Genomic DNA, 27,426 nt, shown 5'->3' on the forward strand with positions numbered 1-27,426 from the left:
CGCACGGCTCTTTGTGCTCCTGCTCGCCAGGAGCCCTCAATAAAGCCTTCCTTTGTCAGCCCCGGCAGGTAGGGTTACGGGCTGAAACTGCCTCCCTTCCTTATTCCCTCCTGGACCAAAAGAGCCCATGGCACGGCCCCCTCCCGGCTGCATTTAATTAAGCCAGGAGGGCGATGCAGCGGCGTGAAATCACCCTGCACCAGGGGCAGGCCTGCTCGTACCTGGCTGGCACACGAGCCCGGAGATCCGAGCTCTGATGGTTGCTCTCGGTGTGGCCGGGGGGGAGCCGCGTGCTCTGTGCCCCCAGGAGGCTCCTGGCACAAGGTAAAGCTTCGCTGCCCCTTCCCAGGGCGCATGTGCAACATCAACATCGACGAGTGCGCCAGCAACCCCTGCCACAACGGGGGCACCTGCAAGGACGGCATCAACGGCTTCACTTGCCTCTGCCCCGAGGGTTTCCACGACCCCAAGTGCCTGTCCGAAGTGAACGAGTGCAACAGCAACCCCTGCATCCACGGGAGATGCCACGACGGGCTGAACGGGTAGGCTGGGGGCACGGGGGCTGCTGGGACCAGCAACGTTGGGTCAGGCCAGATCCCCAGCTTTACACTCTTAATTCTTCCCCGAAGTTACCGGTGCGATTGCGACCCGGGCTGGAGCGGGACAAACTGCGACATCAACAATAACGAGTGTGAATCCAACCCCTGCATGAACGGTGGCACCTGCAAGGACATGACCAGCGGCTACATCTGCACCTGCAGGGAAGGGTTCAGCGGTAAGGACGTGTTTGGGACAGGGGTGGGAGCCCTGGGAGATGTCACTGGGCTCCCACAGCTTGAGCCGACAGCAGGAGGCTCCCCTCCTCCCACGAGCACGCCTCTGTCAGGGCCAGTTTTGCACCTGCATTTCTGTTTTTCTCCCTAGGACCCAACTGCCAGACCAACATCAACGAGTGCGCTTCCAACCCCTGCCTGAATCAGGGCACCTGCATCGACGACGTGGCCGGCTACACCTGCAACTGCCTCCTGCCCTACACAGGTGAGGGGGCAGCACCCCGCGCCCCCCCCTGCTCACATCTCCACCTCCCCGTGCCACGGCACAGCTGGAGGAAACACCGAGGAGCTTCGGGAAGCAGCCGGGCAGAGCTTCCTCCTCCCTCCTCCTCCTCCTTTTAGGCACCGAGGTGGTGGCAGGGGCTCGGCATCACCACCGGGAGCCCTCCCCGCTGCCAGGGGGGGCCCCGTTTGCTCGCTCGCCCTGGTGCCCCCGCTGGAAAAAGCGAGGCGAGGCCGGGGGCCAGGGGGGTTCTGCTGAGCCGATTCCTGTTTGCCGTCCTCCCGCTTCCGCTCGCGCAGAGCGGCCGCCGGAGCACAATTGCAGGAAGCTCTGAGCCGTTTCCTGCCTTCGGCAGTGGCCATAGAAACCCCTGGGGGGGGGGGTGGAAAGGGGCAGGCGGGGAGTGGAAGGCTCTGGAAAATAGCAAAGGCCAGTTCGGGAGATACTGGCTGACAGGGAAGATAAGGGTTCGGAGGGAACGTGTCCCTTGGCTGGACGTAAACAGGAAAAGCAGCTGAGAGAGGGGGGGAGCGTAAGGGGGAAAGCCACCCCAAGCAGCGCTTCCCTTCCAAAGGAAACGAGTGGCCCTTTAACGAAGCCCAGATTTCGAGTGTTTAAAAAGGCTCCTGGGGGGCCAGGGGTCACAAAGGGCTCGGGGACAGAGGAGGCAGCCCAAGGGTGGGATGGGGGCACCCAGGGCTGGCAGCATCCCCGGGGGGGGGCGAACAGGGACCGTGGGGACTTGGGCTACCCGTTATTTGGGAGGGGGCAGTCAGAAGCCACTTGTGCCTGCACAGGAGCCACCTGCGAGGACGTGCTGGCCCCGTGTGCCGGTGGCCCCTGCAAGAACGGCGGCGAGTGCCGGGAGTCGGAGGACTACGAGAGCTTCTCCTGCAGCTGCCCGCCCGGCTGGCAAGGTGGGCGCTACTGCGAGGGCGCTGCCCTGCTGCGGGCTGCGGCGGGCGCTCGGGGCGAGGCACCCATCCCTGGGGATGTCCAGCAGCACCCCCGGCTCAGGGTAGCCGACCCGCTGTGTCCGCAGGTCAGACGTGCGAGATCGACATCAACGAGTGCGTGAAGAGCCCCTGCCGCAACGGGGCCACGTGCCAGAACACCAACGGCAGCTACCGCTGCCTCTGCAGGGCGGGCTTCGCCGGCCGCAACTGCGACACCGACATCGACGACTGCCAGCCCAGTAAGAGCAAGGGGAGCCCCCCGGCGTCGTGGTTTTAGCCCCAGGCTTTCCCCGTTCTCCTGGGGTTGGGGTCAGCCGCCCCGTGCGGGTCTGGGTCGGCCCCGTTCCTTTGGGAACGTCTCCATCCCGTCCCGATGGAGCTGCGTCAATCCGGGCCAGGTGGGAGCTGGCAGGAAGGAGGCTGGGGGGGACGGTGACGTGCAGGCAGTGAGCAAACGTGTCCCACGTGCCCTCCGCGTTCCCAGTCCCCAGCTGGGGCTGGGCTGGCCTCTGTCCCATCCCTTGGCGTGGTGTGGGTACGTGTGTGTGGGTAACATCATGGCTGGGCCCGCTGCATGGTAACGTGCATGTCTTCTGCCATCCAGATCCGTGCCACAACGGTGGCTCCTGCTCGGACAGCGTGGGCACCTTCTTCTGCGAGTGCCTGGCCGGCTTCCGCGGCCCCAAGTGCGAGGAGGACATCAACGAGTGCGCCAGCAACCCCTGCAAGAACGGTGCCAACTGCACCGACTGCGTCAACAGCTACACCTGCACCTGCCCCTCCGGCTTCAGCGGCATCCACTGCGAGAACAACACTCCCGACTGCACCGAGAGGTACTGCCTCGTGCGAGGGGGTCCCCGCGCTGCCCTAGGGTCCCTTACGAGCCCTGTGGGTCCGTGGGGGGCTTTGGGGCTGGGGTCACGTCAGCCAGCGGCGCTGGTTCACATGGATGCGGTGTTTGTGTTCCCAGCTCCTGCTTCAACGGTGGGACCTGCGTGGATGGCATCAACACGTTCACCTGCCTCTGCCCGGCCGGCTTCACGGGCAGCTACTGCGAGCACAACATCAACGAGTGCGACTCCAAGCCCTGCCTCAACGGGGGCACCTGCCAGGACAGCTACGGGACGTACAAGTGCACGTGTCCCCAGGGATACACCGGGCTCAACTGCCAGGTAGAGGAGGCTTGGGAGGTTGTGGGCACTGCCCATGGTTCTGTCAGTCCATGCCAACCAGGGGGGTTTCGGGGGTCACTGCTCTGGGTGCAGGGCTGGGTCTGTGTCCCGTAGAAGCCCTGCGGGGTCCTGACTCCATCCCTTGCTCTCCCCTTCCAGAACCTGGTGCGCTGGTGCGACTCCTCGCCCTGCAAGAACGGGGGGAAGTGCTGGCAGACCAACAACCTGTACCGCTGCGAGTGCAACAGCGGCTGGACCGGGCTCTACTGCGATGTCCCCAGCGTCTCCTGCGAGGTGGCTGCAAAGCAGCAAGGTACGTCCCTGTCCCAGCCGTGTAGGGTCTCATAGGGCTGGAGGGTCCCCCAGATCTCCCGTGCTGGGCTCCAGGTGGGGTGTCTCAGTGGGGACCACGCTCAGGTCTCTCGGTGGGGACCTTTGCACAGCACAGAGTGATCTCAGGGTTTGCTGTCCTGTGCACCCACCGCCCTGGGGCTGCATTTCCTGGTGGGACACAGTGCAAAGGGTGGCCAGGACTTGGCTCTGGGTGTCACTGAGGTCCCCGTGTCTCTCGGTGCTCTCCCCGGCAGGTATCGACGTCGCACACCTCTGCAGGAACTCGGGGCTCTGCGTGGACACCGGCAACACTCACTTCTGCCGCTGCCAGGCCGGCTACACCGGCAGCTACTGCGAGGAGCAGGTGGACGAGTGCTCCCCAAACCCCTGCCAGAATGGAGCCACCTGCACGGATTACCTGGGAGGCTACTCCTGCGAGGTGGGTGCTGGCCTCACGCGGTGCCGTGGGGCAGGGTGAGGGCAGCGAGGGCTGCGTTGGGCCCTTTCTGGGGGTTGTGGTAGCTCCAGGGGCAGGAATAGAGCAGCTGTTTGTGTATCTGTGTGGCAATGGGGTGAACATCTCTGACAGCTCCCCTCTTCCCTCCTTGTAGTGCGTGGCTGGTTATCATGGAGTTAACTGCTCGGAGGAGATCAATGAGTGCTTGTCCCACCCGTGCCAGAACGGAGGAACCTGCATCGATCTCATCAATACCTACAAATGCTCCTGCCCCAGAGGAACCCAAGGTAAATTAATTCCCCAGGCTGGGGCATTAGCGGGTTGAATGCAGATATCCTCAGTATCTGCTCATTAGCTGCTCAGGCTAGCAGAAGCAAACGCAACGATAGAGGATTGTGTTTGCTCGCGAGCTTAGCCATCAAGGCCACGCAACCTTGGACACGAGCTGCACGGTGCTGCGTGCTTCCCGCCAGAGCGGTGGCTCAGACTGCCATTGAGTTGGTCAGGCTCAGCCCCTGTGCAGGGAAGGTTCGCACGAGGGACCACCGGGCACCCCGATACTGTTTGATGAGCTGTGTGGGTTGTTCCCCCATTTCTCTAGGGGTGCACTGTGAGATCAATGTGGATGACTGCAGCCCTTTCTTTGATCCTGTCACCCTGGGGCCCAAGTGCTTTAACAATGGCAAGTGCACGGATCGGGTAGGTGGCTACAGCTGCATCTGCCCCCCTGGCTTTGTAGGGGAGCGCTGCGAGGGAGACGTCAACGAGTGCCTGTCCAACCCCTGCGACGCGCGCGGCACCCAGAACTGCGTGCAGCGGGTCAATGACTACAAATGCGAGTGCCGGCCTGGCTACGCAGGTGAGCGCCGCCTCCTTGCCGCTCCCTGCGGTGCCTGGCCGCCCCGAGCACCTCGCACGCCTCCCCGCGCCCCCTTACACCCTCCTCTCTCCCTCTGCAGGGCGTCGCTGCGACACCGTGGTGGACGGCTGCAAGGGGAAGCCCTGCAGGAACGGGGGGACGTGCGCCGTGGCCAGCAACACCGGCCGTGGCTTCATCTGCAAGTGCCCCCCGGTAGGTGCCTGCTGCTCTCCAGCTCCAAGCACGTTGTATGAGCCCTGCAGGTCGCAGAGAAGGGGAATATCCATGTATCCATATTTTCCTCGTCCCCAAGGGGATGTGGTGCCTGTCAGGGAGGAGGAGGGGGCTCACCCTGTGACGCCCAGCTCTGTAGGACAGGGTCCTTGCCATCTCGTTGGTGGACGATGATTTGCACCACATAAAGGTGGAGCAGGCAGCTATTGAGAAGAGCTCCCTTCATTTTCAGGAGATGCTCTAACGGGGTTCACATCCTAGATTATCCTTGCCCATCACGAATTTCAGGGGAAGCACCAGCGCTATGCCCTGGCCGGGTCTATCTGATCACCCCTGGGTTTGTGCTCAGTTTCCCTACACAGACATGGTGTAGGACATGGGGCAGCGTCGCTTTATTCTCACTCCCTCTGTGCCATCACCTCCCCAGGGCTTCGTGGGTGCCACCTGCGAGAACGACTCCCGAACCTGCGGGAATTTGCACTGCCTGAACGGCGGCACCTGCATCTCCATCCACAAGAGCTCCAAGTGCATGTGCGCGCCGGCCTTCACGGGGCCCGAGTGCCAGTACCCGGCCAGCAGCCCCTGCACCTCCAACCCCTGCTACAACGGGGGCACCTGCGAGTTCCTCAGCGACGCTCCCCCCTATTACCACTGCAACTGCCCCGCCAACTTCAACGGCCTCAACTGCCACATCCTCGACTTCGATTTCCAAGGTGGCTTCGGGCAGGACATCATCCCACCCAAAATCGAGGAGAAGTGCGAGATCGCGGTTTGCGCCGGCTATGCCGGCAACAAGATCTGCGACGGCAAGTGCAACAACCACGCCTGCGGCTGGGACGGGGGCGACTGCTCCCTCAACTTCAACGACCCCTGGAAGAACTGCTCGCAGTCGCTGCAGTGCTGGAAGTACTTCAACGACGGCAAGTGCGACTCCCAGTGCAACAACGCGGGCTGCCTGTACGATGGGTTCGACTGCCAGAAGTACGAAGGGCAGTGCAAGTAAGTGCCCCTCCTGCTCGTTGACCCTCTTGATTTAAAGCCTCAGTCTCTCAGATCTTCGGGTTGTATCTGCTCAAGCTCCTCAGTGCAGAGCTGTTGTTGGCTCTCTTCATTCTCTTCTCCTGCACGTGGGGCTGCATCTCAAGCGATCACGTTTCCCCGTGGTCTTACAGTGTTTTGTGTATCCTTTGAAGCTTTCTGTGTTTGGCTTCTCTGCCCTGGTCTGTATCGTGCCACAAAAGCGCATTTTGCAGCTCGCAGTAGTGACACAGGGAATTTCAGTGTAGTAAGAGCTCGGATGGAAGACCAACCACAAAACATGGTATGAAGGTCCAGGCATTTACCAAATGTTGTCTTTGGCAACAGCAGGGACTTAATCCCAGGTTTCTGGACAAATTCTGGTCTAAGTAACTATTCCATGTCCCCATGTCTTTTCTGAGTCACTGCAATTTGTCCCCGCTTTCTGGCATCTAAATCGTGACTTACAATTTCACAGCTGCTGCCTTTCACCCCAGATGTGAATGCTTTGCAGTCCTGCATGGAACAGATCCCTTCTGTGTAAATCGCTTTCATGTTCGTTAGGATAAAGAGTATTGACCCAAAGCAGAGGTCTTTGTGAAGCGCAGATTATTTTCGTAGCAGGCAGGTACTATGCACAATACTTAGCCTAATTCATTCTTCTGCCTTCCTTTTTCTCCTGCCCAGCCCCCTGTATGACCAGTACTGCAAGGACCACTTCTCAGATGGTCACTGCGACCAGGGCTGCAATAATTTTGAGTGCGAATGGGATGGTCTGGACTGTGCAAACAATATGCCGGAGAAGCTTGCGGACGGCACCCTGGTGGTGGTGGTGCTGATCACCCCCGAGAACCTGAAGAACAACTCCTTCAATTTCCTGCGGGAGCTGAGCCGCGTGCTGCACACCAACGTGGTCTTCAAGAAGAACTCCAAGGGGGAGTACATGATCTTCCCCTACTACGGCAACGAGGAGGAGCTGAAGAAGCATTACATCAAGAGGTCAACAGAGGACTGGTCCGATATGTCCAGTGCTGTCATCAACAAAGTAAAGACCAGCCTCTACTCCCGGGCTGGCAGGAGGCAGAAGAGAGAGCTCGACCAGATGGACATCAGAGGGTAAGGGGCACCAAGCGGGTTCCTTTTCGCCGAGCAGCATTTGTTCTGTGTGTTGATAATAGTAACACGCCATAAAGAAGAGGATGTAGGGCAGATAATTGTATTTAGACGTTGCTTTCTGTGTGAATAGAAACCGGATTTTGCTCTCGTGTGGGAAAAGCAAGCGATCGCTCAGGAATCGCTGACACAATGCTGCGCCGACTCTCACGGTTGAAGGAGTCTTGTGCATTGTTGGGAGCCGGGCTGGGCTGGGTGGGACCTGGAAGCCGAGGCTGGCCTGACCGTCTGTCTGACTGCAGGAAGTCATTAAGCTAAGCCTCAGTTTCTCCCTGGGAAATGCTTCCTAGAGCTTTGTTGTAAAGCTCAATCGCTGCAAACTGTGTTTGGAGACCTCTGGTATAAACATATAGATCTAACCTTCTCCCTCTCTGTGGGCTCAATCAAAAGTCACCAAAAGCAAAGGAGTTCGAGCAGCGAAACTGATCTGAAAGGTTTTAAGGCTCCCAAACAGCGTGATTTAAGACACTCTGGTGTCTGGTTACTCTTAAAGCACTGCGAAGCAGAGACTCCCCCGCATTCCCGTGGATAAGGAGCCAGGCTTTGTCGTGTTCATTGAGATAAATCCAATAGACCACCAGTGTGAGCTCAGGGAAGCCACGGAGAAGCGAGGAAATGGGTTCCCACCTCCTAATTCCCACTGATGGGGGGTTAAGGAGGGGAGGGAGACGGGTCTTGCCTGCCTTTCGCTGTGATCTTCGCACCTCATTTCTCATTGACCCTTCTTGCAGATCCATCGTCTACTTGGAAATTGATAACCGTCAGTGCATCCAGTCGTCTTCCCAGTGCTTCCAGAGTGCAACCGACGTGGCGGCGTTCCTGGGTGCCTTGGCCTCCCTTGGCAATCTGAACATACCCTACAAAATAGAAGCTGTTAAAAGTAAGTAGGGCTGGGCGGCTGGGGGAGAGAGAGCGCTGAAACCTCCCAGTCTCATCCCTGTTTCGTTCTCTGTCGGCCGGCTCAGATGCCACAGCTGAGCACAGCCTGGTTTTGAAACCTTGCACCTTGTTTTTTAAGTCTGTTTTAAAAAATGATGCAAAAAAAAAAAACAACTGTTTATTTTTGCTTATTCCTGGTTTATTTCAAAATCATTATCACTATAAAAGTTTTAAAAAAAGCACAGCCCAACTGGCTCCAATCAATCAGTGACATGCAAGGAGTTGAAGTTTGTATCTTGAAAATCCCCCCTAAATCCTTTTGTCTTAACAGCTCAATGCGAGCGCAATGATTTGAAGTTTGCTAATCCTTTTCCTTAAAGGAGAAAAAAGTAAAGCTGTCTCCTGATGCAGGCTGGCTTGTGCAGCGGAGAATTTGCCGATAGTTTGCAATTCTGATTAATAGCGTATAAAATGACCTTATTTTGGGGGGGGCTGATTTAGATCAGCCTTCGGTACCTTTATTAACTAATTTTGCTTCATTTCCACTCTGTCACTGGTTTGCTATGCAGCTTAATGTCTCAGCGTCTCCTTGTGCCCCACTGTTTTTCAGGTGAAACGGCCGAGCCCACGAGGAACTCCCAGCTCTATCCTATGTACGTGGTGGTAGCTGTGCTGGTCTTGCTTGCTTTCATTGGAGTGGGAGTACTGGTATCTCGTAAGCGGCGCAGGGAGCATGGGCAGCTTTGGTTCCCAGAGGGCTTCAAAGTGACAGAGTCGAGCAAGAAGAAGCGACGAGAGCCGCTTGGGGAGGATTCTGTTGGACTGAAGTGAGTAATTTGCGTGTTAGCCTCTTAACCACAGCGGAGTGGGGCTGTCTGGGGGCTCTTCTGAGGGATCCCATCAGAGTTTTGTTCTCTAGTGCATCCTAGCATCCTAGTTGGGAGGAGAAAAATCGGGTTTCGTGTTGTTCTGCATGGGGAAAACCACGTTCTAGTGCGGAGGAGGTTTTTAAATGATTCTTGATCCGTTTGCGCTTGGTAAAATATGAAAGGCGCCTTGAGGGGAACTTGCTGAAAATCTTCTTGTTGATCCTTCTGTGCGTGTGTATAAATCAGCACAGCCCATCATGTATCAGGAGCTGAGTTTTTGCATGGTTTTATTTTTCAAGACCCCTCAAAAATGCTTCAGATGGCACACTGATGGATGACAACCAAAATGAGTGGGGTGATGAGGAGACCTTGGACACCAAGAAGTTCAGGGTAAGCTACCTGCAGGATTTCCTTGCTGTGCTGCAAGCCGTCACTCGCTCAGCTGTGGCACAGAGGGGCAGAGCACTGGGGAAGCAGCAGAACAGATTCCCCTTCAGGGCCCGGTCTGTGCTGCTCACCTCTTCCAAAAGCTGCTTTCCAAACCTGCTTGGATGGCAAACCCACACTTTGTGGCTTGCAGGATTTTCCGTTGCAGCTCAGCTCCCTCCTTGTGTGTTTTTTGTGTGTTTCTCGTGGTGCTCATCCCCTTTTGTCCTCCCTCAGTTCGAGGAGCAGGCGATGCTGCCTGATTCAGACGATCAGACAGACCACAGGCAGTGGACCCAACAGCACCTGGATGCCGCCGACCTCCGCATATCCTCCATGGCACCTACTCCACCGCAGGGTGAAATCGATGCAGACTGCATGGACGTCAACGTGAGAGGTCCCGGTAAGGTGGATTCCTCACCGTGGCTAATCCAAAATCCTCGTTGACTGCCTGCAGATGGGCAGTCCCAGGCAGACCTGCCCAGCTCTGTTCCTAATGCTCCTGTCCCTGCCCTCTCAGCCCCGTGTCACAGTCACTGCTCACTGCTCTGCATCGCACGATTGCTGTTCTGCATGAGAGAGACCCTGACAAATTTTGCTTTCCATACGATCTCTTTATTCGATCACAGAGAGGGAAACCAGAGGATAGAGGAAAAGTGTCTATTAAATCCTCCAGCTTCCCTCCCTGCCACTCCGAGATTCCTCTCCTCCCACCGAACTGCACATTTAACAGTTTTCTTTTCAGGTTTTTAACTCTGATAATAGTTACTAGACTTTTAAACGATTTCAAACACTTGGTCTTCCTCGCCTCTGTGAAACTGTCTTCTCAAATACTGAAAATATTTAAGGCTGTGCTGCAGGGCGCTAAAGTTTGCTTTGAGCAACCTCCCGTAGAAATTGCACCTTGCACGTTGCAGTGTGCAGGCTAGCAGATGAAACAGGAAAACCAGCGAGCGGTGAGATAACCACTAAGGAATTTCACATCCATATCAGAGGAAGGATATTCATGTTTGATGTGCAGAGCCAGTCAGGAACTCAGTCTTTACTCACCCATGAGAATAAGCATCTATTGCAGGCAGAACATCTCGCTGAGCCGCCCGCATTACGGAAAGGTACAAAAAATAAATCTTTTTTTCCCCCCTGTGCTTTCCAGATGGCTTCACCCCCCTCATGATCGCCTCGTGCAGCGGAGGCGGGCTGGAGACTGGCAACAGTGAAGAGGAGGACGATGCCCCCGCCGTCATCTCGGACTTCATTTACCAAGGTGCCAGCCTGCACAATCAGACCGACCGCACGGGCGAGACCGCCCTGCACCTGGCCGCCCGCTACTCCCGCTCCGACGCTGCCAAGCGCCTGCTGGAAGCCAGCGCCGATGCAAACATCCAGGACAACATGGGCAGGACGCCTCTCCACGCGGCCGTCTCCGCCGATGCCCAAGGAGTCTTCCAGGTAACCGATCCCTTCACCTCCACCAGCAGGTTTCTGCGGAAAGTACTCGTGCTGCACGATGGGTCAGGCATGCTGGGATCTTATCCCAGTGTCACCAGTTTGCCCCAGCAAGGTGGTGGAAGTCTGGATAACCAGAGCCACCCTAATCCCATGAGGCAGAGATCCTGGGCTGCCCTCCTGATGTGCACCCAGGGCGGGGAGGGGATGGGAGGGACCAGCCCATGGGAAAAGGGGGTTTTGGGTTCTGAGCCGTGGGTGTCTCTGCTGTCTGTCCTGCCTGACGTTTGTGCTTCCCGTGCTTCGATCCCGGTCCTGGCAGATCCTCATTAGGAACAGGGCAACCGATCTGGACGCCCGCATGCACGATGGGACCACCCCTCTGATCCTGGCTGCTCGCCTGGCTGTGGAGGGCATGCTGGAGGATCTCATCAACTGCCACGCAGACGTCAACGCCGTGGATGACCTAGGTACTGCAGGCAAACGAAACACAGTCTCGAAGAAAACGGGCTGTTTTCTGGTCCCCTTCCCTCTCGCTAACGCTCGGTGTGTTTCCTGGCCTTCCTCTGCAGGCAAGTCAGCACTGCACTGGGCAGCGGCCGTGAATAACATTGAGGCTGCAGTCGTCCTTCTGAAGAACGGAGCCAACAAGGACATGCAGAACAATAAGGTAGGGGGCTCACTGTGTTGTTCTGCTGTGACTCAAGGAGTGGCATTCAACTCGAGGAAGCAGTGCAGGATTTGGTGTTGCGGGTGATGCTGATGTGCAGTGCTTGGTAAGGGGGTTAATGTAGTGTTAGTGTGGCCATCTCCCTGCGTGTTCTGGGGCACTCGTGGGGCTCCTGGTCTGGTATCAGTACAAGGCTGTGGCTCAGCAGCATAAAAACGGGCAGCAGCAAAGCCTCAGCAGAGGAGGGGCAGTTACAGCCTCTGCACCCAGCCACATGGAGCTCAGGGAAGCGTTAGCCAGGAGAATCTGAACGCAAACCTAATCGTCTCTGCTGGGTTCCTAGGAGGAGACCCCGCTGTTCCTCGCGGCCAGAGAGGGGAGCTACGAAACGGCCAAAGTCCTCCTGGACCATTTTGCGAACCGCGACATCACGGACCACATGGACCGGCTGCCGCGGGACATCGCGCAGGAGCGCATGCACCACGACATCGTCAGGCTGCTGGACGAGTACAACCTGGTGCGGAGCCCTCCGCTGCACAACGGCCCCCTGGGGGCACCCACCCTGTCCCCGCCGCTCTGCTCCCCCAACAGCTACATCGGCAACCTGAAACCCGCCGTCCAGGGCAAGAAGGCCAGGAAGCCGAGTACCAAGGGCCTGAGCTGCAACGGCAAGGATGCCAAAGACCTGAAAGCCCGGAGGAAAAAATCGCAAGATGGGAAAGGCTGCCTGCTCGACAACTCCAGCGTGCTGTCCCCCGTGGACTCCCTGGAGTCGCCCCACGGGTACCTGTCAGATGTCGCCTCTCCTCCGCTGATGACCTCTCCGTTTCAGCAGTCCCCCTCCATGCCTCTGAACCACCTGCCGGGCATGCCCGACGCCCACATGAGCATCAACCACCTCAACATGGCGGGGAAGCAGGATATGGCCATGGGAAACTCCAGCAGGATGGCCTTCGACTCGGTGCCGCCGCGTCTCTCGCACCTCCCCGTCTCCAGCCCCAGCACAGCCATGAGCAACGCCCCGATGAATTTCTCCGTCGGCGGAGCCGCCGGCCTGAACGGGCAGTGCGACTGGCTGAGCAGGCTGCAGACGGGCATGGTGCAGAACCAGTACAACCCCCTGCGGGGCAACATGCAGCCGGGGACGCACCAGCAGACGCAGAACCTGCAGCACGGCATGATGACCTCCCTGCACAACAGCTTGCCCACCACCAGCTTGTCGCAGATGATGAGCTACCAGGCCATGCCCAACACCCGGCTGGCCTCCCAGCCTCACCTGATGCAGAGCCAGCAGCTCCAGCAGCTCCAGCAGCAGCAGCTGCAGCAGCCCGGCATGCAGCCGCAGCAGCCCCCGCAGCAACCCGCGCAGCCGCCGCCGCCGCAGCAGCCGCAGCAGCATCACAGCGCCGGCTCCAACGCCAGCGGCCACCTGGGCCAAAATTTCCTCGGTACCGAGCTGAGCCAGCCCGAGCTGCAGCCGGTGAGCGGCAGCACCATGGCGGTGCACACCATCCTGCCGCAAGATTCCCAGCTGCTGCCCACCTCCCTGCCGTCCTCCCTCGCGCAGCCCATGACCACCACGCAGTTCCTCACGCCGCCCTCCCAGCACAGTTATTCCTCCCCCTTGGACAACACCCCCAGCCACCAGCTCCAGGTGCCCGACCACCCCTTCCTAACGCCCTCTCCGGAGTCTCCGGACCAGTGGTCGAGCTCCTCTCCTCACTCCAACGTGTCCGACTGGTCCGAGGGCATCTCCAGCCCCCCGACCAGCATGCAGTCGCAGCTGGGACACATCCCCGAAGCCTTCAAGTGAGACGCCGGCTTTCAGAGACGCTGCGGCGCGGGGGGAGCTGGAGAGAGATCTTTTTTTTTTCTTAACAGGACGTTGGATGCTTTTATTAAAGGATCCTTTTTAAATATGTTTTTATACGAGAATAAAAAGACAAATTAATTCTTTTTTTTTTTTTTTTTAGTATTTATTTATGTACTTTTTATTTTACATGGAAACACTGCCTTTTTATTTATATGTTCTATTGTTAAGAACTCAATGTGAGACACCAGTTGTGTTTCAAGAAATCAAGAAATTAGGTTTTTATAGGACATTCTCTTTTGATTGGGGGGTTCATTGTGCTGTTTTGAGAGAAAATGTTTATGTAAAGCTATAAGCAACCATTCGGGATTCTGAAATGCCATTAATTTATTTTTTTTTCTCTTTCAAGTCAGAAAGAGATGTAAAAAAGAAAAGAATTGACTAAAAATACCACTCCTTTTGGGGAAGAAAATTTAAGCATGGACAGATTTTTAAAATGTACTTTAAAATGTTTCCTTTGCTGTTATATCTGAGAGGACATTTTATGGTACCAGTCATGAATCTTTGTTTAAATTTCAGTATTATATAGTTGTATATTTGCCTTGGTAATAGAAATTTTTGTTCTCTCTCTTTTTATATATATAGTAAAAAATATATTTAAATGATTTTTATGATCTAAAAAAATAAATAAATAAATCAGGATTATGGACCTGTAAGAACAGGATCTAGGCTTAAAAACAAAACAAACAAACAACCTTACATAACACGAACACTGTTCCCCACCAAAAAGAAGAGTATCTGCCAAACTTTCTAAGACAGCAAACCCATAACTATGGCGTGTATACCAAACCCATAGCTGTGGAGTTTATACACAAAGGAGACTTAATTTTACTTTGAATATCTTTACTGTGTTTTCTTTTCTTGTTGATGTTGTTGTGTTTGCATTTGAGGAACTGTTTAAGAAATAAATGCCAATATAAACTTGTAAACCGCATCCTTATTTTAAGGATGGCCTGCCTGTTTTAAAGAAGGCGTGTCGATTAATGCAGACAACCTGAGCGAGACTCCCAAGCATTACAGCGCTGCCACCACCCCGTGCTCGCCCGTGCCCCCGGCTCCCTGGCTGGGTTTTGGGCGAGGGGCACGGCCGGGTGTCGCGGGACGCCGGGCTGTCGAAGCAGGGGGCGAGGACAGCACAGCTGAGCCTGTGCTCTGAAACGTTAACATTTTGTTCTTGTTAGTCTGGAGTGATGCATCTTTTTTGATATTGATGTGCACTCGGTCTGTGTATCATGTAAAATATAGTATAAGCCTGTGGCAGATTTAATGTTTGTAAATATGTTTTTTTTTAAAGAAAAGGTGGATTTTGTTTCAAAAATCTAAATGAGCAAGTCTTAAATATATCATAAATATATCACCTTATAGAGGTGTTGGAATATCACTCGCTCGGGTGCAAAGGCAAGCAGACACCCTCCGACTAGACACGTGTATGGGACAGGCAAATAGAGTGCAGTTAATCCAGAAAACCTAAGAAATGGGTTCCTTTTCCTCCTTCCTTTTTATTAGAACGCCAAATAAAACTGATATTTCTCAAGGCACAAAGCTTTGTTGAGCACTCATCTTAGTAACATTTCAGACCACTGTTATTGTGACATCCCTAAAATGAGTGATAAAAACATCACGTGGTGTTGAATCTTCCTATGTTTTATAAACTAGAGTGTAGTTTAAGAAAAGATATCTTCTGTAATAAAGTTATCTACATGCAAAGTTGTAGTTTGCAAAAATGATGTATTTTTTTTTGGTTAACTGATTTGCAATAAATGGTGCTTCTCAGCATCTAGATTTTACTAAAACTGGAACTTAGTGTTTTTGTTACGAATCGACTGAAATCTGGGCTTGATACCCGCTGTCCTTCAGTACCGCAGGGCTGTCTCTGCACAAAGAACTGGCACTTTTCTGATGTTGTTCTCCAAGTTACAGCTCAGAGAGGGCCTTTGGTCAATGAAGCTTTCTCTTTATCTTGTGCCAAACTCTGGTGGATGTGTGAAGTGTGGTGTGAGCAGGGCAGGAGGGGCTCTGCGAGGCGCTTGGCCTCCAGATCCTTTGCAGTGCTGCTGCTGCCTCTGCCATTAGGTCAGGATCCCAAAGGGCTAACACTGAAAATGTTTCATGTATCTTCACGTGCATGCCAAGCACTCTCTGTCACTTAAAATCATTGTCTCCTGATGGCTAGCAGCAGATTTTCAGGATAACTCTGCAGCTGATGGGAGAAGGGTAAAGCACGGCCACATGCCTTTAATTATTTGGGGTCTCTAGAAACACATCCCTCTAGGAGTGGTGATAAGAATTATGTATCGTGCTTCCTACTTCACACACAGCTGAGCATGTGGCTGAGCTCTCAAATGTGGTTGCTTGCACAGACACAGACTGGAGGCATCTGAAGACTCGGCTGAGGGGAAGCAGCACCAGAGTGCGAGTCCTGCGCTCAGTGCACGAAGCCCGTCATGCAGTAACGCTGAGCTTCCTGCACTCGGATCTTTCAGGCAATTTATTTCAATCTTTTCTCTTTCCCCCAGGGAGTCTGTATTCCAAATGCAACTGCAACATCCCCAAATACCCGGACATAAATAGCCGAGCCGCAGCCCTCCTCCCAAAGCAGATAAGCCCGGTACCCCTGGAATGCTGCTGGTATTTTCCACTCGGCAGCCGGGGAGGAAGCGGGCATGTGTGTACACGTACCAAATGCCCAGCCCCAGATGGATTCGGGGCCTTCAGACATTTGCTGTACAGCAGGTCAGAAGCCCCAGCAGAGCACTTTTTGCCCTAGTGTCCCCTGCCAGACTGCAGAAGCTACACCAGCTGCTGCAGCAACTGCTCGTGCCCCCAGCATCTATCCGTATCAATGCAGGCTTCAGTGAGCTTGGGTTTCTTTGCCAGTCCCAGGCATCCCACAGCATTTTACACACCATCCAGCACCAGTGAATTTTGGATTTAAGGGGTGCGATCTGGGATACACATCCCAGAGTTCGTGTCCTTAGCCATCAGCAAGCGTGGCAGGCCTTGGGGTTGGCAGCGAGACCAGGGCCCATGAGGCATTAGTGAGACTTTCTCCTGCCCCTGCTCCTGTCTGCATGTAACGCTCTGGTCTCTCGTGGTCAAGGCAGGAATTTGGCCTGGAACAGGTACGAAAAGGGGCTATAAGGATATGCAAAAAGTGGCATCATGAGAGGCAGCTGAAAACGTGGCTCGTTTAAAGAAGTGAGGTGGCTGCACAGCCTGTGGAATCTGTGAGGGTCAGTCAGGGGGATGTCACGAGGGAAGAGAAGGCTAAATGCAGCAAATGTTGCTGAAAGGGGCCAAAGGAAATGGTCTGCATTGGCACGTGAATATATACTAATAAATTGGCCACAAAATAATTCAAACTAGAAGTCAGAGAAGGCTTCCACAGAGAAAGTTTTTCTCCCCACACACTTAGGGCTTTCCCACAAACTCTCTATCCAGGAGGCTTTGCATTTCTCCAGCCCCCTCCAACCAACTCGTGCTGTCCGACCACAATCTCAAGCCCTTGTGTCAGTAAAGAAGCCAGGAGCTGAATCCCAATCCCTCATGTCAACAGAAGATGCCGAGAGATGAGTGGGTTGTGGTGTGCACGGTTGTTTTAGGATTCCAGGTGAAAAAGGCTGAGAAACACTAAAATTATATCCCATGCCAAGGGAAGAGTTCAGAAGTGTTTGCATAAAACAAGATTAGAACCGAGCTATTCCAATGGTACGCATGTTGTTGCTATGAGGGTGCATCTGAACTATTTATTTACATGCTGGAGGGCTTTTTTTTTTTTTTTTAAATATCTTTGTTTTCATTATTCCTGCTCAATTAGATGGGACATTTAGAAATTGCTACTCTGTATTGCTTTTACCTCCAGGCTATTGGTGTTTGCTCAGACAGTTGCTAACAGCTGCTCGAACCCTGATTGCTGAATTGTTACTGCAGCTCAAATCACCCCCTGAAGAATGCACAAAAGGAGCCAAATTCATCTAAGGTGTAGCCTCTCGAATTACACATCGGTTAATGTGGTTGGGGTAGCCTGAATAAGCACAGCAACTAAACCAGTAAGTAAATAAAACTCAGCTTGTCCGAGTTGGCTAACCTGATACAGATTACCAATACTCATAACAGAAACTCTCCTTTAGACGTTGTTCCTGTTTCTAAACTCAGAAAAATCATTTTAATAGGAAGCTCCCTGGGGTGGTGCTGTGTTTACGGTTGCCTGCAAGCTGAAGGCAGAATTATCAGAACTTCATGGCAAAAGGTCGGTCTCACTTCTGCTGTACCCCAAGGAAGATGATGAAGGGGGACAGAAAGGTGTGTACTGCCCTCTTCCCTTCAACATATCTTTATATTTGCAGCATGTCACTCAAGTCCAGAGCTGGCTGCGTTTGCTGAAGTACAGCAAATAAGTTAGTTTTTACCTCTTTGTGGTAAAAAGGGATTAAATGCCTTCATGTGACAATTCTTTACAGTCACATATTTAACAGGAGAACAGCAAAGGTGAGGTCCGTCATTAGTACTGAATTGTGTGTCTATAAGAGGGTTAGATAGGGTTACATTAGATATATAATGTAAATATCTAGCTATAGATACAGGTGTAAGCTGATGATGGTATTTAGAAAATACGTATATATTTAAAAAGTCAATCAGGCTAATTAAAATTGTAGTTCTTCAGATGACACCTGTTGTGGAAGATATCAAGGGGACACCAGGGCTTTATCTGCAATTCATGCCTGTGTAGGGAAATTGTATTTGACAAGCTGGTTTATAAGAATGTTCCTACAAAAGAGGGAGATGAAAGGCACTTTAAAAATCACAGCACTGCCTCTGGTTCCCACACCAGCATCAAAGTGCTGCTTCCCCTGCCTGGACTGAGCTTTGAGGATATTACCCTGCTTTAATGATCAAGCGTGCAGAAACAGCTCCTGCACTGATAATGACCCTTGATTAAGATGTTTGTTTAGGTCATTTGTATTTTCCCCTCCAGGGCCTGTTGTTCGGCGTGGAGTGCGACAATATGGGCACAGTGACCACTGCTTGTGTACAAACTCTGCTAAATGAGAGACCGGTCTCACACGTGAACAATGCCACCCCAAAAACGCTTTGTGTTCCCATGAAACGGGCCCTCAGAGCCGCACTGCAATACAAAGGAGAGTCGAGTAAAATCTCTAGGTTTGCACATAGCCGTTTGATATTATGCTCCCGTCTTATCTGAAATAAAAGAACACTGAATATGCTTTTGCAAAGTGCTTTTTTAAGTCTTTTATTTAATGCAGCACAGAGGTGGCTACGTGCACAGGGCTGGACTTTGGCATCTGTGACACCACCGACTTTGGACACTTGTCCACCCATCCTCCACGCACCCCCACAATTAACATCCCTCTGCATAATTAAGCAGGCTTCACAGATTAAATCCACGTTATCCGTGAGGCCGGGACCTCGAGGAGGTGAAGGAAGGAGGCGTTTTCTTGAATTGCTTCTTTCTCCCCCAAAACACCTTCGGGTGCTTCAGCAGGCCTCGGGGCGGGGGGCAGCGTGAGGAAACCCTGGGCAGAGCCGGAGCTGTGTGGGGAAGGAGGGAGGGAAGGAGGAGGGCCAGGAGGAAGGGAAAAAGGGAAGCCAGGAGGGAAAAATGCCACGGGAGGAGGCCCGACCGCAGCCCTTTATCCCGCCCTGGCGGCCGCCTTCAGCACCGCACCTCCTGAGGGGGGATCACAGCAAATCCCAGCCCACAGGGGCCGGGCTCAGCTCGGGCTTCATGAGGGAGAAGGGAGGAGACCCCCGTGGCCAAAACCGGGCGGAGCGGGGCTTGAGGGCGGCGAAAACCCTTCGCACCCCCCGGCCGCGCTGCGAGCCGCCCCAGCCGGGATTCGAACCCGCGACCTCCCTCCCCGCAGCCGCGTTGCGCTTGCGCCGAGCCACGGCGCGGCGGGGCGGGGCTTAGCGGAGCCGCTCCCGCCCTCATAACCCGGCGCTTGCGCGCGCCCCGCCTCGCCCCGCCCCGCCCCGCCCCGCCCCGCGCCAACCGGTTCGGCGTCACCGCGCGTGCGCGGCGGGACACGTCAGCACCGGCGGCGGAAGCGGGGGGCTGGATGTGCCAAGATGGCGGCCGGGGGGGCCGCGGCCGCGCTGAGGGGGGGCGGAGGCGCCCGGCGCTGAGGGGGCTCCGGCGGCGGCTGGCGGCAGGTACAGGGGGAGGCCGCTGAGGGGGAGGTTTAAAGGGAGCACGGGGCCGGGAGCGGGGTCTGTGCCCGCCGGGGTCCCGCTCGAGGCGGTCGTTACCGGGTGCCGGTCGTGGCGAGGCGCTTCTCGTCAGGCTGAGGCGGGTTTTAGTTTCCCTACAGGCGAATTGCGCAGGGCTGAGCGCTCCGGGGGCGGCGGCTGGCGCTGACTCGGTGGCACGGGCCCTAAAATGCTGGGGTAGGAGCGAGGGGCTCGGGGAGGTGCTGGCTTTGTGGGTTTCTGCCAGCTTCAAGTCGTGTTTTCTGTGTTTTTGGGCTCTTCTCGCAGCACTGTGTTATCACCTGTAGGGCCCGCTTATCAGAAAGCTGGCAGGGAGCAGGCAGCACTGCTGAAGGTACAAAACACCCCCAGCCCCTCCACCTGCCTGCTGTGTGCGGCTACCTGCGGTGGGAAAAATAAACCTATGGCCCAAATGCTGGTTTTGTACAAGCTGTGTATCCCAGCTATCCGTGCCTGTGGCACTGCAGTGCTTTGTTCTGTTTATTCCTTTCTTTTTGTTAGGAATATCTGCATATATTTGTTGTTTGGTATAGGCACATGTGTGCACAATCATTTGTATACAATCATGTGTACACATACAAACACATATAGACAAACGTAAGAATTAACATTAGCACTCTGTAACCTGCATACGTCTTCTTGTTTAAGAGTAACTTATTTGGCATAAATACATGGAGATGGTATTAAACAAATTTCCCCCAATTATTGCTTCATGTAGGTAGGTTCTCACAGAGGAGTTAAAGCCCATCGTGACCACAGAGCCTGTCAGGTGGGGCTTATTGCTGGCCCTGTCCTGAGGGCAGCTCTCCTTGGTTTTGTTTTTTTTTCCTTTTTGGCCCAAATTTTCTTGACGTGGTTGGAAGTACCGTCTGCAGTCATTGTTTGTAGTGACTGATGTCTGGCAGGCTGCTCTGTATTACCCGTTAATAAACCTTTAGAAAGTTAAGAATTTCCAAACCAGATAAGTCAAAGAGTTGGATTGTTCTTCAGTTATGTAATTATTACTCATTTACGCAAATTAGCCTTTCTGTTAATACTGGAGGCAGGGAGGGTCAGTGTCTAGGAGCTGATATCTCCTGTTTAAACTACCTGACACGGGCACGTTCGTTTTTATTTAATTCTTCAAATCCTGCATACTTCTAGTACAGTGTGCAACCTGTTAATATTAACTTCTGTAAGGAGTCTGATGCCCTCGTATTGAACCTCCGTAATGTGATGTTAGAGGTCTCGTTATAGGAGTTGCAAGGCAGCACTTAAACACAGAACTTTACGCTGACTCTAATTAGCTAATTACTAGCCCAGGCTATTACGAGAGTGGGGCCAACATCAAATGTGGAAGTGGGCATTTAAGTTACAAAACAGCTGGCCTTTGTGCTCAACGGCCTCACATAATTCTTGTATTAATAACCGAACTGTTTGGTAAATATTGACCTTCTGTTCAGCGAGGTTAGTGCTTTTCAGGAGGGAACCATCTCTGCAGGTGATTTTATTACCTTTTTTTCTTCCCAATTTGCAACGTGTTGTATAAAGGCGCTAGTTTATTTAGAGGGAGGGGAGAGGAGTTTTTCAGTTAAGCTAACACACAGAACATGACAAACAATAAATGGGGGTGTCCAGCACAGCTTTAGAGATGTCCCTGGGGTTTCCTAAGCGTGTGGAAACTGAGGGAGGTGACTGAGCAGGGTTTCTTGGTGTCATCGTGGTTGGCAGTAATCGTGCACAGCTGGAAAAACTTCGCCTTGGTGTCAGTAAAGGAGAAATGATTGCACAGCACTAAAACTCCTCCGTAAGTATTCCTTGAGACGAATTCAACAGGCAGCTGTGGTTTAAAAAAAATAAATACAAATGTAAGTAATGCATGAAAAAAAGCTTTCTGTTCAGTGCTTTTCTGTTGAAATCTGCTTCTGGTCCCATTTCCCATTTTAATAAAAGAAAAGGTTTAACGAGTTTACGAAGTCTAAGCTTAAGAATTGACAGAGTCAATCAAGGCTATGAAATATATGAACACGGAGGAGAAATTGAGAGACCCAGTCCCTGCTGACTGATGTTTCTGGTGCCCTGAAAGAGGAGCCTCGATAACAAATCAGGCTGCTGGGCTCTCAGTGATGAGCAGAAGAGGTTAAGCTGTACTGATTTGGAAAAAAATCTACATAGACTGAGCTGTGTGTGCTGGCCAGAATGCTTTTACAGGAGTTTTTTCTTTGTAAATCTTCATGGAATGCACACAGTTATGCAGTGTTTACTCAGTCTTTTTCTTAAACTCAAAACCAGAAGTTTCTTGCATTTTAACTTCTCTGTAGCTATGAAAATTTTGGCTTGACTAGGAAAAGTGATTTATTACTGTTAGTGACAGTGTGCTGAATTTTTAAAATAAGAAAATAAACACGAGGATCACACAGCTTTTGTCTGTCTCCTGTAAACAGAATTGCATCTGGCATGAAATAGCTGTGATGGGCAGCCTGTGTGATGCAAAGTTCGTTACATACAATTAGAAACCGCGTGTTACTAAAGCCTTGCTGAGCTGGACAAGTAGCAAAGAACTCACTTTGTCAGCTGCCCTCCTCCCCAGATTGGTAAAGGATGATGAAAAATACACGTTTCTAGTCACTGAACTTCATGTGCACCTAATTCCTGACTGGTGCTGCTTGGAGTTCTTGGTGGCAGAGCAGTCTCAGAATAATAAATAACACTACTGCCCTGAACGATATTTTTCTTACCCAAGTGCATTCTGTTTAGGGCAATAACATCCGATGAGTACTTGGAGTGCTTCTCACTTTACCTTTAAAATGGTCCGTTCAGATTAAGCGACAGAGCTGCAGAAGTATTGTCTCTAACAACATTTTCTCAATGTTTCTTAACTAAACTGAGCTTGCCAAAGTGATTGCAGATGCTGTTGGAGACCAGCTGTTGCTGTGTTTGCCTCTATGATGTGTACTTCTGCTTCAAACAGATTTGGGGAAATGTAACAGGAGAATCCCACTGGTGCTATTAGGAGACTCTGAGGCTTTAAATTTTGTACAGGCCCAAGCTGTGTTTCAGTCCCTCTTGGAGCTATTTGTTAAAGGATGTGCACTGTTACCACTCAGCGTTAAGCTTCATTAACACCGTGCTTGCGTTCAGAAATACAATGTTAAGCGTGAATTTCTCCTAGGTTCTGGAGAACATCTTTTATTCCAAGTTTTTTGGGTAATTTTGTTTCTAAAATAACAGTTGCTGAAGTGCTTGCTACATGTGTTGCAAGAAAACAAACTGACTCGTCATCTTTTTGCCTTAACAGGGTGGAAGAAGGAATCTGTTGACGGCATCCAGTGCTAGCTTTTCATCTGGCATCTGACCCTGCTGGAAGGCCATCATGCAGCAGCCTCCACAGACTGTTCCAGCGGGAGCAGCAGCTCCACCTCCTGCAGGCCTTGCCCGGAACGTTTACTGGAGAAACACCTCGCTCAGTAAACGAGCAAATGCAGCAGCTGCCCCGGTGCAGCCCGTGACAGACCCTTTTGCCTTTGGCAGACAAACTCCCCAGGGTTCCCCCTTAGATAATCCATCCAAGGGCAATGCGTTGGTTATGCCAAGTTCTTCCCCGGCGGCGTTTCCCCAGCCAGCTGTTCTGCATCCTTCACCCTCACACGCAGGGGACAATCCTCATGGACTGCACACGTCTTTGTCAGCTCCTGTTCCCCAACCAGGAATAAACACCAGTACCTTTTCTAACGTTCCAGTTCCTTCGCCGTCCCCAGGATACGTTATAAATAGCGCTACAGAAACGCATCCCAACGCAGAGCTGGGACTCCACGGCTCTGCGGTACCTTTGCATTATAATACAGGAACAGCACTTGAAAATTCTTTCGGTGTGCATCCTGGAATGGTGTCTATGTCAAACAGACCTGGAGGCAGGCAAGATGCTAGCAGAGATCCGAGCGATGTTCCTTCGGGACCCGCTGCAGCAGCAGTCTTCCCTCCACCTCCTCAGCAGCCCGTGTCTCAGTGGAGACCTGGCCAAGGTAACCTGCAGTCTCCAGTTCGAAATTTTGTGCCCCATCCTGAGCCGTCTTCTCAGCCTGACGTTCACAACATTTCTCAGTCTTCTGTCAGCCCTCCTCATCCTCCCCCGCAGACGAATTTGCAGCATGCTCCTGTACATCAAGGTGTTCCACAAAATCCCATGCAAGCGCCTTTATCCGTTGGTTGTGAAAAGAATGGGAAAAATGTCTCTGCAAACCATGGTCATCACATGAACAGCATCCAGCCTGGCAGTGTGTTTAGGCAGAACACAGAAATGACTAATGCTTGGTTAAATCAAACTTACCAGGACCAGTTTTACCCACAGCCACCCTTGCAAGACTCCAATTTTGTCATTCCCACAGCTCAGGAAAACAACCCCAAAAAACAATCTCCAGGTGTGGCTGAAACATCAAATAGACCCGTTCCCACAGACCGAGATTCGGGAACCATCTCCATGTTTTTCAAAGGGGATGAGGCAGAGAATGAAGAAATACTTTCATCTGAAAAAAATTACATGGTTGAGAAAACCGAGTTTGCTTCTCAGCCAAATTCGTCGCCCCTGTATCACCAGCCCATGCAGCCTCAGTGGGCTGCAACGAATGTTCTGGCGCAGGTCGGTGCAGGTTCAGCCAACGAGGTGGTACAAAAAGGAATGGATGTGCAGTATTGCCCTAAAATGATCAGCCAGCAGGAGGCACAGGCTGCCAAGCACGCGATGTTTATCGGTGATGACAAAGCGTGCGCAGGTGATGCAGCCGGTAACGGTGGGTCGCAGTACGAAAACGTGGAGAACCTGGAGTGCATTCAGAATCAGGAAGTGCTGCCAAGCGAGCCGCACAACGTGAACGCTTCATCCCCTCCTGCTCACCCTGATCTGTACAGATACGGAGCCCTGCCGGGGCAGATGCTTCCAAAGAACGCTGTTGTGAGCCATGCTGAAGGAGGACCAAATTTGGAGGCACCTGATTCCTTACCTCATCCCGTCCGGCCCGATAGCGTATCTTCAAACTATAGCAACATTAGCCATAGGAGTGCTTCGAGCTCAGCGAGACCTCCCGAGCAAGTCGGTACGTTTATTCAGCAAGAAAGCGGGAAGCCTGATGAAGAATCCTCTGCTCGCTTCTTCAAACAGATCGACTCTTCTCCTCTGGGAGGTGATTCAGGCGAGGTAAACCTGAGCAAGAGCTACCATAGTAACCTCTCCCAGCCTCCAACTCCAAGCCCTCCCAAGCCTACAGGAGTGTTTCAGACGAGCGCAAACAGTTCTTTTGAACCTGTGAGGTCCCACGGAGTTGGCATAAAACCTGCAGAAATTGACCAGGCAAAGATGGTGGTCGAGTTAAGAGAGAACCACTCAAACCAAAAGAATACCAAGAAGAACACAGCCGTGCCAGCTGCGTCACCAGGCAATCTCGAACAGCCACCAGATAATCTGGAAACTATTTTTATGCCTCAGGTATACCCGCTGCCTCTCGCAGTTACTGGTGAAGCTGGAAACATGTTGCACTCTGGAGCTGTTACAGAAAACATGCAGTCGTTGTCTGAGCGAAGGTCTTCAACGAGAGCTCAGGGAGCAATTAAGAAGTGTGACAGCCCAGCAACAACTCTGTGGGCTCATAATGAATTACCTAATTTTGGGGGAAATGTTCTTCTAGCTCCTGCTGCTCCTGCGGTGTATGTACCTGCCAAACAAACTGTGGAAGTCATTCAGCCACCAGAAGAAGGCCTGCCTAATCAGCAGCCAAACAAACCAGGGAATATTGCTGTGCAGCCTTCCCAAGATGGAAATATATCTTCTGAAAATCTTGAGAATCCTCCCAAAATGGGAGAAGAGGAGGCACTTCAGTCTCAGGCAAGTTCTGGTTATGCAAGTTTGTTGTCTTCTCCACCTACGGAGTCTTTGCAAAATCAGCCTATCCTGATTGCTCAGCCTAATCAAAGCTATAACTTGGCTCAGCCAATTAATTTTTCTATTTCTCTATCTAATCAGCTAAGCAGCAATGAAAATCAGCCAATGAAGGATGCCGGGGTTGGGGACAAGCCTTCGATGGGCCCCCAGACTTCACATACTGGTGGGATCATCCCGGGGGAAAATGCACCGCTGCCTGTGATGCAAGTTGGATCTCTGTTAGTTAATGCACCTCCAAATACTAATCTGTTAAAACATAATTTATTGCAAAGCCCTGTTAATTCCTCTGATACTGCCTCTAATCAGCCTGCAAACTTGCTCATGAAAACACCGCTTAATTTAGCTCCTGAAGGGCAAAAGAATGTTAATTTTGAAGGTTTTGTTCCTGAATTTGCTAGCAAACCGGGAGCTAATTCATCCGTCTCTCCTGGGATTAATCTTCCCAGTGGAAGTGTGCTGCTGCCACCTGTTAATTCCGTAGTACAGGCTAATAGTTCTGCAAATCGCTCAAATAACAAAGAAGAAGCTGCTGGAGTGCTTGACTTTACAGTGCCACAGACATTGGAGAAAAGCAGTGCGAGTAACGCTGTGCAAGTGCACAGTCAGTCGCTTTCTGGTCCCACGTATCCTCCGCAGTCAGTCGCTGCTGGCCAGGTGGGTCCTGAGGTGCATGACAAACAACATTTCTATCAACAGGTAACAAAAGATGTACAGCATCAGGCTGTGCCAGACAGAGCTGGGCAGGGAGCGTTGCCCCAAATGCAGGCAGCTCAGATGCAGCAACCGACACCTTCCGGGCACTCCTCGGCTCCTTCCAACTACCCGGCTGCTGCAGGGACTGGCGCCACGCAGGCAGCGCAGCAGTGCGAGAACCAGGAGCTGGGGAACCAAGAGGCCAGTTCCTCACAGCTGGCGAGGTACGACCAGGCGAGCCCTGAGAAGCAGCCCGTGCCTGGGCAGCCGTCGGGTGCACAGACTTCCACAGCTCCTCCTAGCAGCACCGGCCAGCCGGTCGTGCCAAGTGCACAGCAAGACCCGCAGCGTCCGCCCCTGCCTCAGACTCCTCAGGATGCCTTTGGTCCACCACAGAACCCCTACTACTACTACAGACATCCTTATGATGCTTACCAGCCTCCATATCCCCCACCGTACCCTCCTGCGGATCCCAGAGCAGCATCTCATCTTTATTACATGGTAGGATACGTTTTTATTTTCCCCTTTTTTCCCCACTCAGCGCATATCAATAGTTTTCATTTTTGAATTACAACTTTTAATAGTTGTGTTATGATCAACATTCAGTATGGTGTTCATATTAAGGATTTAACTACAGGGAAAATCTAAAATTGCAGTAATAAAGTTTACATAATAGAGATCTAAAAATCTTAAAATAGTTAATACTAATTCCAGTTGGCACAGATGTCAGCTGATAACTATTTACTTGTTTGGGAAAAGTTGGCATTTCTGTTTTCACCTGCTGCCTGACTGATGGGCAGTTTAGCAGAATGGCCATCGTAGTGGTTGAAGTAGTCTAGAAGTAGTTTCTATAAGTAATATTAATAGTCCTTGCCACAAGGTATACCAAAAACTGTCCTATAGACTGTTGATTTTCATCTTTTCAGGTATCACGGTTGTGGTATCTGTGGCGATTTGTTTGTTTTAAACATTTGTTCTTGAACTTGGGCAGCCTCTTACCTTATGTGTCAACCTCTTTTCTAGGAGGACAGCTACGGACAGTACGACCCACGGTACAGACACTACGATAGCAGCAGCGCTGCTTATATGGAGCCCGGGAGCTATCGTTACCCTGAGCCCGAACGTCCCAGTTCCAGAGCCAGCCACTGCTCTGACAGGCCTTCTTCTAGGTATG

General features: G+C 52.4%; 2 protein-coding genes across 9 annotated transcripts in view; both read left to right on the top strand.

The window, feature by feature from the left end:
- The window catches only part of NOTCH1 (notch receptor 1), a 38,907-nt gene extending 23,703 nt beyond the window's left edge, over positions 1-15,204 (top strand). The window contains exons 13-34 of one of the 2 annotated variants that reach the window (XM_082775565.1): positions 350-542; positions 630-775; positions 925-1,038; positions 1,854-1,973; positions 2,099-2,251; positions 2,617-2,845; positions 2,983-3,184; positions 3,344-3,497; positions 3,772-3,956; positions 4,129-4,261; positions 4,576-4,833; positions 4,934-5,046; positions 5,495-6,066; positions 6,772-7,200; positions 7,989-8,137; positions 8,747-8,963; positions 9,305-9,395; positions 9,669-9,834; positions 10,585-10,880; positions 11,200-11,347; positions 11,450-11,547; positions 11,891-15,204. In XM_082775565.1, the coding sequence (XP_082631691.1) occupies positions 350-542; positions 630-775; positions 925-1,038; positions 1,854-1,973; positions 2,099-2,251; positions 2,617-2,845; positions 2,983-3,184; positions 3,344-3,497; positions 3,772-3,956; positions 4,129-4,261; positions 4,576-4,833; positions 4,934-5,046; positions 5,495-6,066; positions 6,772-7,200; positions 7,989-8,137; positions 8,747-8,963; positions 9,305-9,395; positions 9,669-9,834; positions 10,585-10,880; positions 11,200-11,347; positions 11,450-11,547; positions 11,891-13,360 (5,636 nt within the window). In that variant the 3' untranslated portion in view covers positions 13,361-15,204. The remainder of the gene's footprint in view (positions 1-349; positions 543-629; positions 776-924; positions 1,039-1,853; positions 1,974-2,098; positions 2,252-2,616; positions 2,846-2,982; positions 3,185-3,343; positions 3,498-3,771; positions 3,957-4,128; positions 4,262-4,575; positions 4,834-4,933; positions 5,047-5,494; positions 6,067-6,771; positions 7,201-7,988; positions 8,138-8,746; positions 8,964-9,304; positions 9,396-9,668; positions 9,835-10,584; positions 10,881-11,199; positions 11,348-11,449; positions 11,548-11,890) is intronic. The other variant, XM_082775566.1, reaches the window with a different exon arrangement.
- Positions 15,205-19,576: 4,372 nt separating this feature from the next.
- SEC16A (SEC16 homolog A, endoplasmic reticulum export factor) overlaps positions 19,577-27,426 on the top strand; it is a 28,899-nt gene continuing 21,049 nt past the window's right edge. For 5 of the 7 annotated variants that reach the window (XM_082775782.1, XM_082775785.1, XM_082775783.1 and 2 more), the window contains exons 1-3: positions 19,577-19,591; positions 22,926-26,753; positions 27,276-27,421. In XM_082775782.1, the coding sequence (XP_082631908.1) occupies positions 23,001-26,753; positions 27,276-27,421 (3,899 nt within the window). In that variant the 5' untranslated portion in view covers positions 19,577-19,591; positions 22,926-23,000. The remainder of the gene's footprint in view (positions 19,592-22,925; positions 26,754-27,275; positions 27,422-27,426) is intronic. The other 2 variants (XM_082775787.1, XM_082775788.1) reach the window with 2 other exon arrangements.

This window comes from Aythya marila, assembly GCF_965140915.1.
Source record: "Aythya marila genome assembly, chromosome: 19".
Taxonomy (NCBI): domain Eukaryota; kingdom Metazoa; phylum Chordata; class Aves; order Anseriformes; family Anatidae; genus Aythya; species Aythya marila.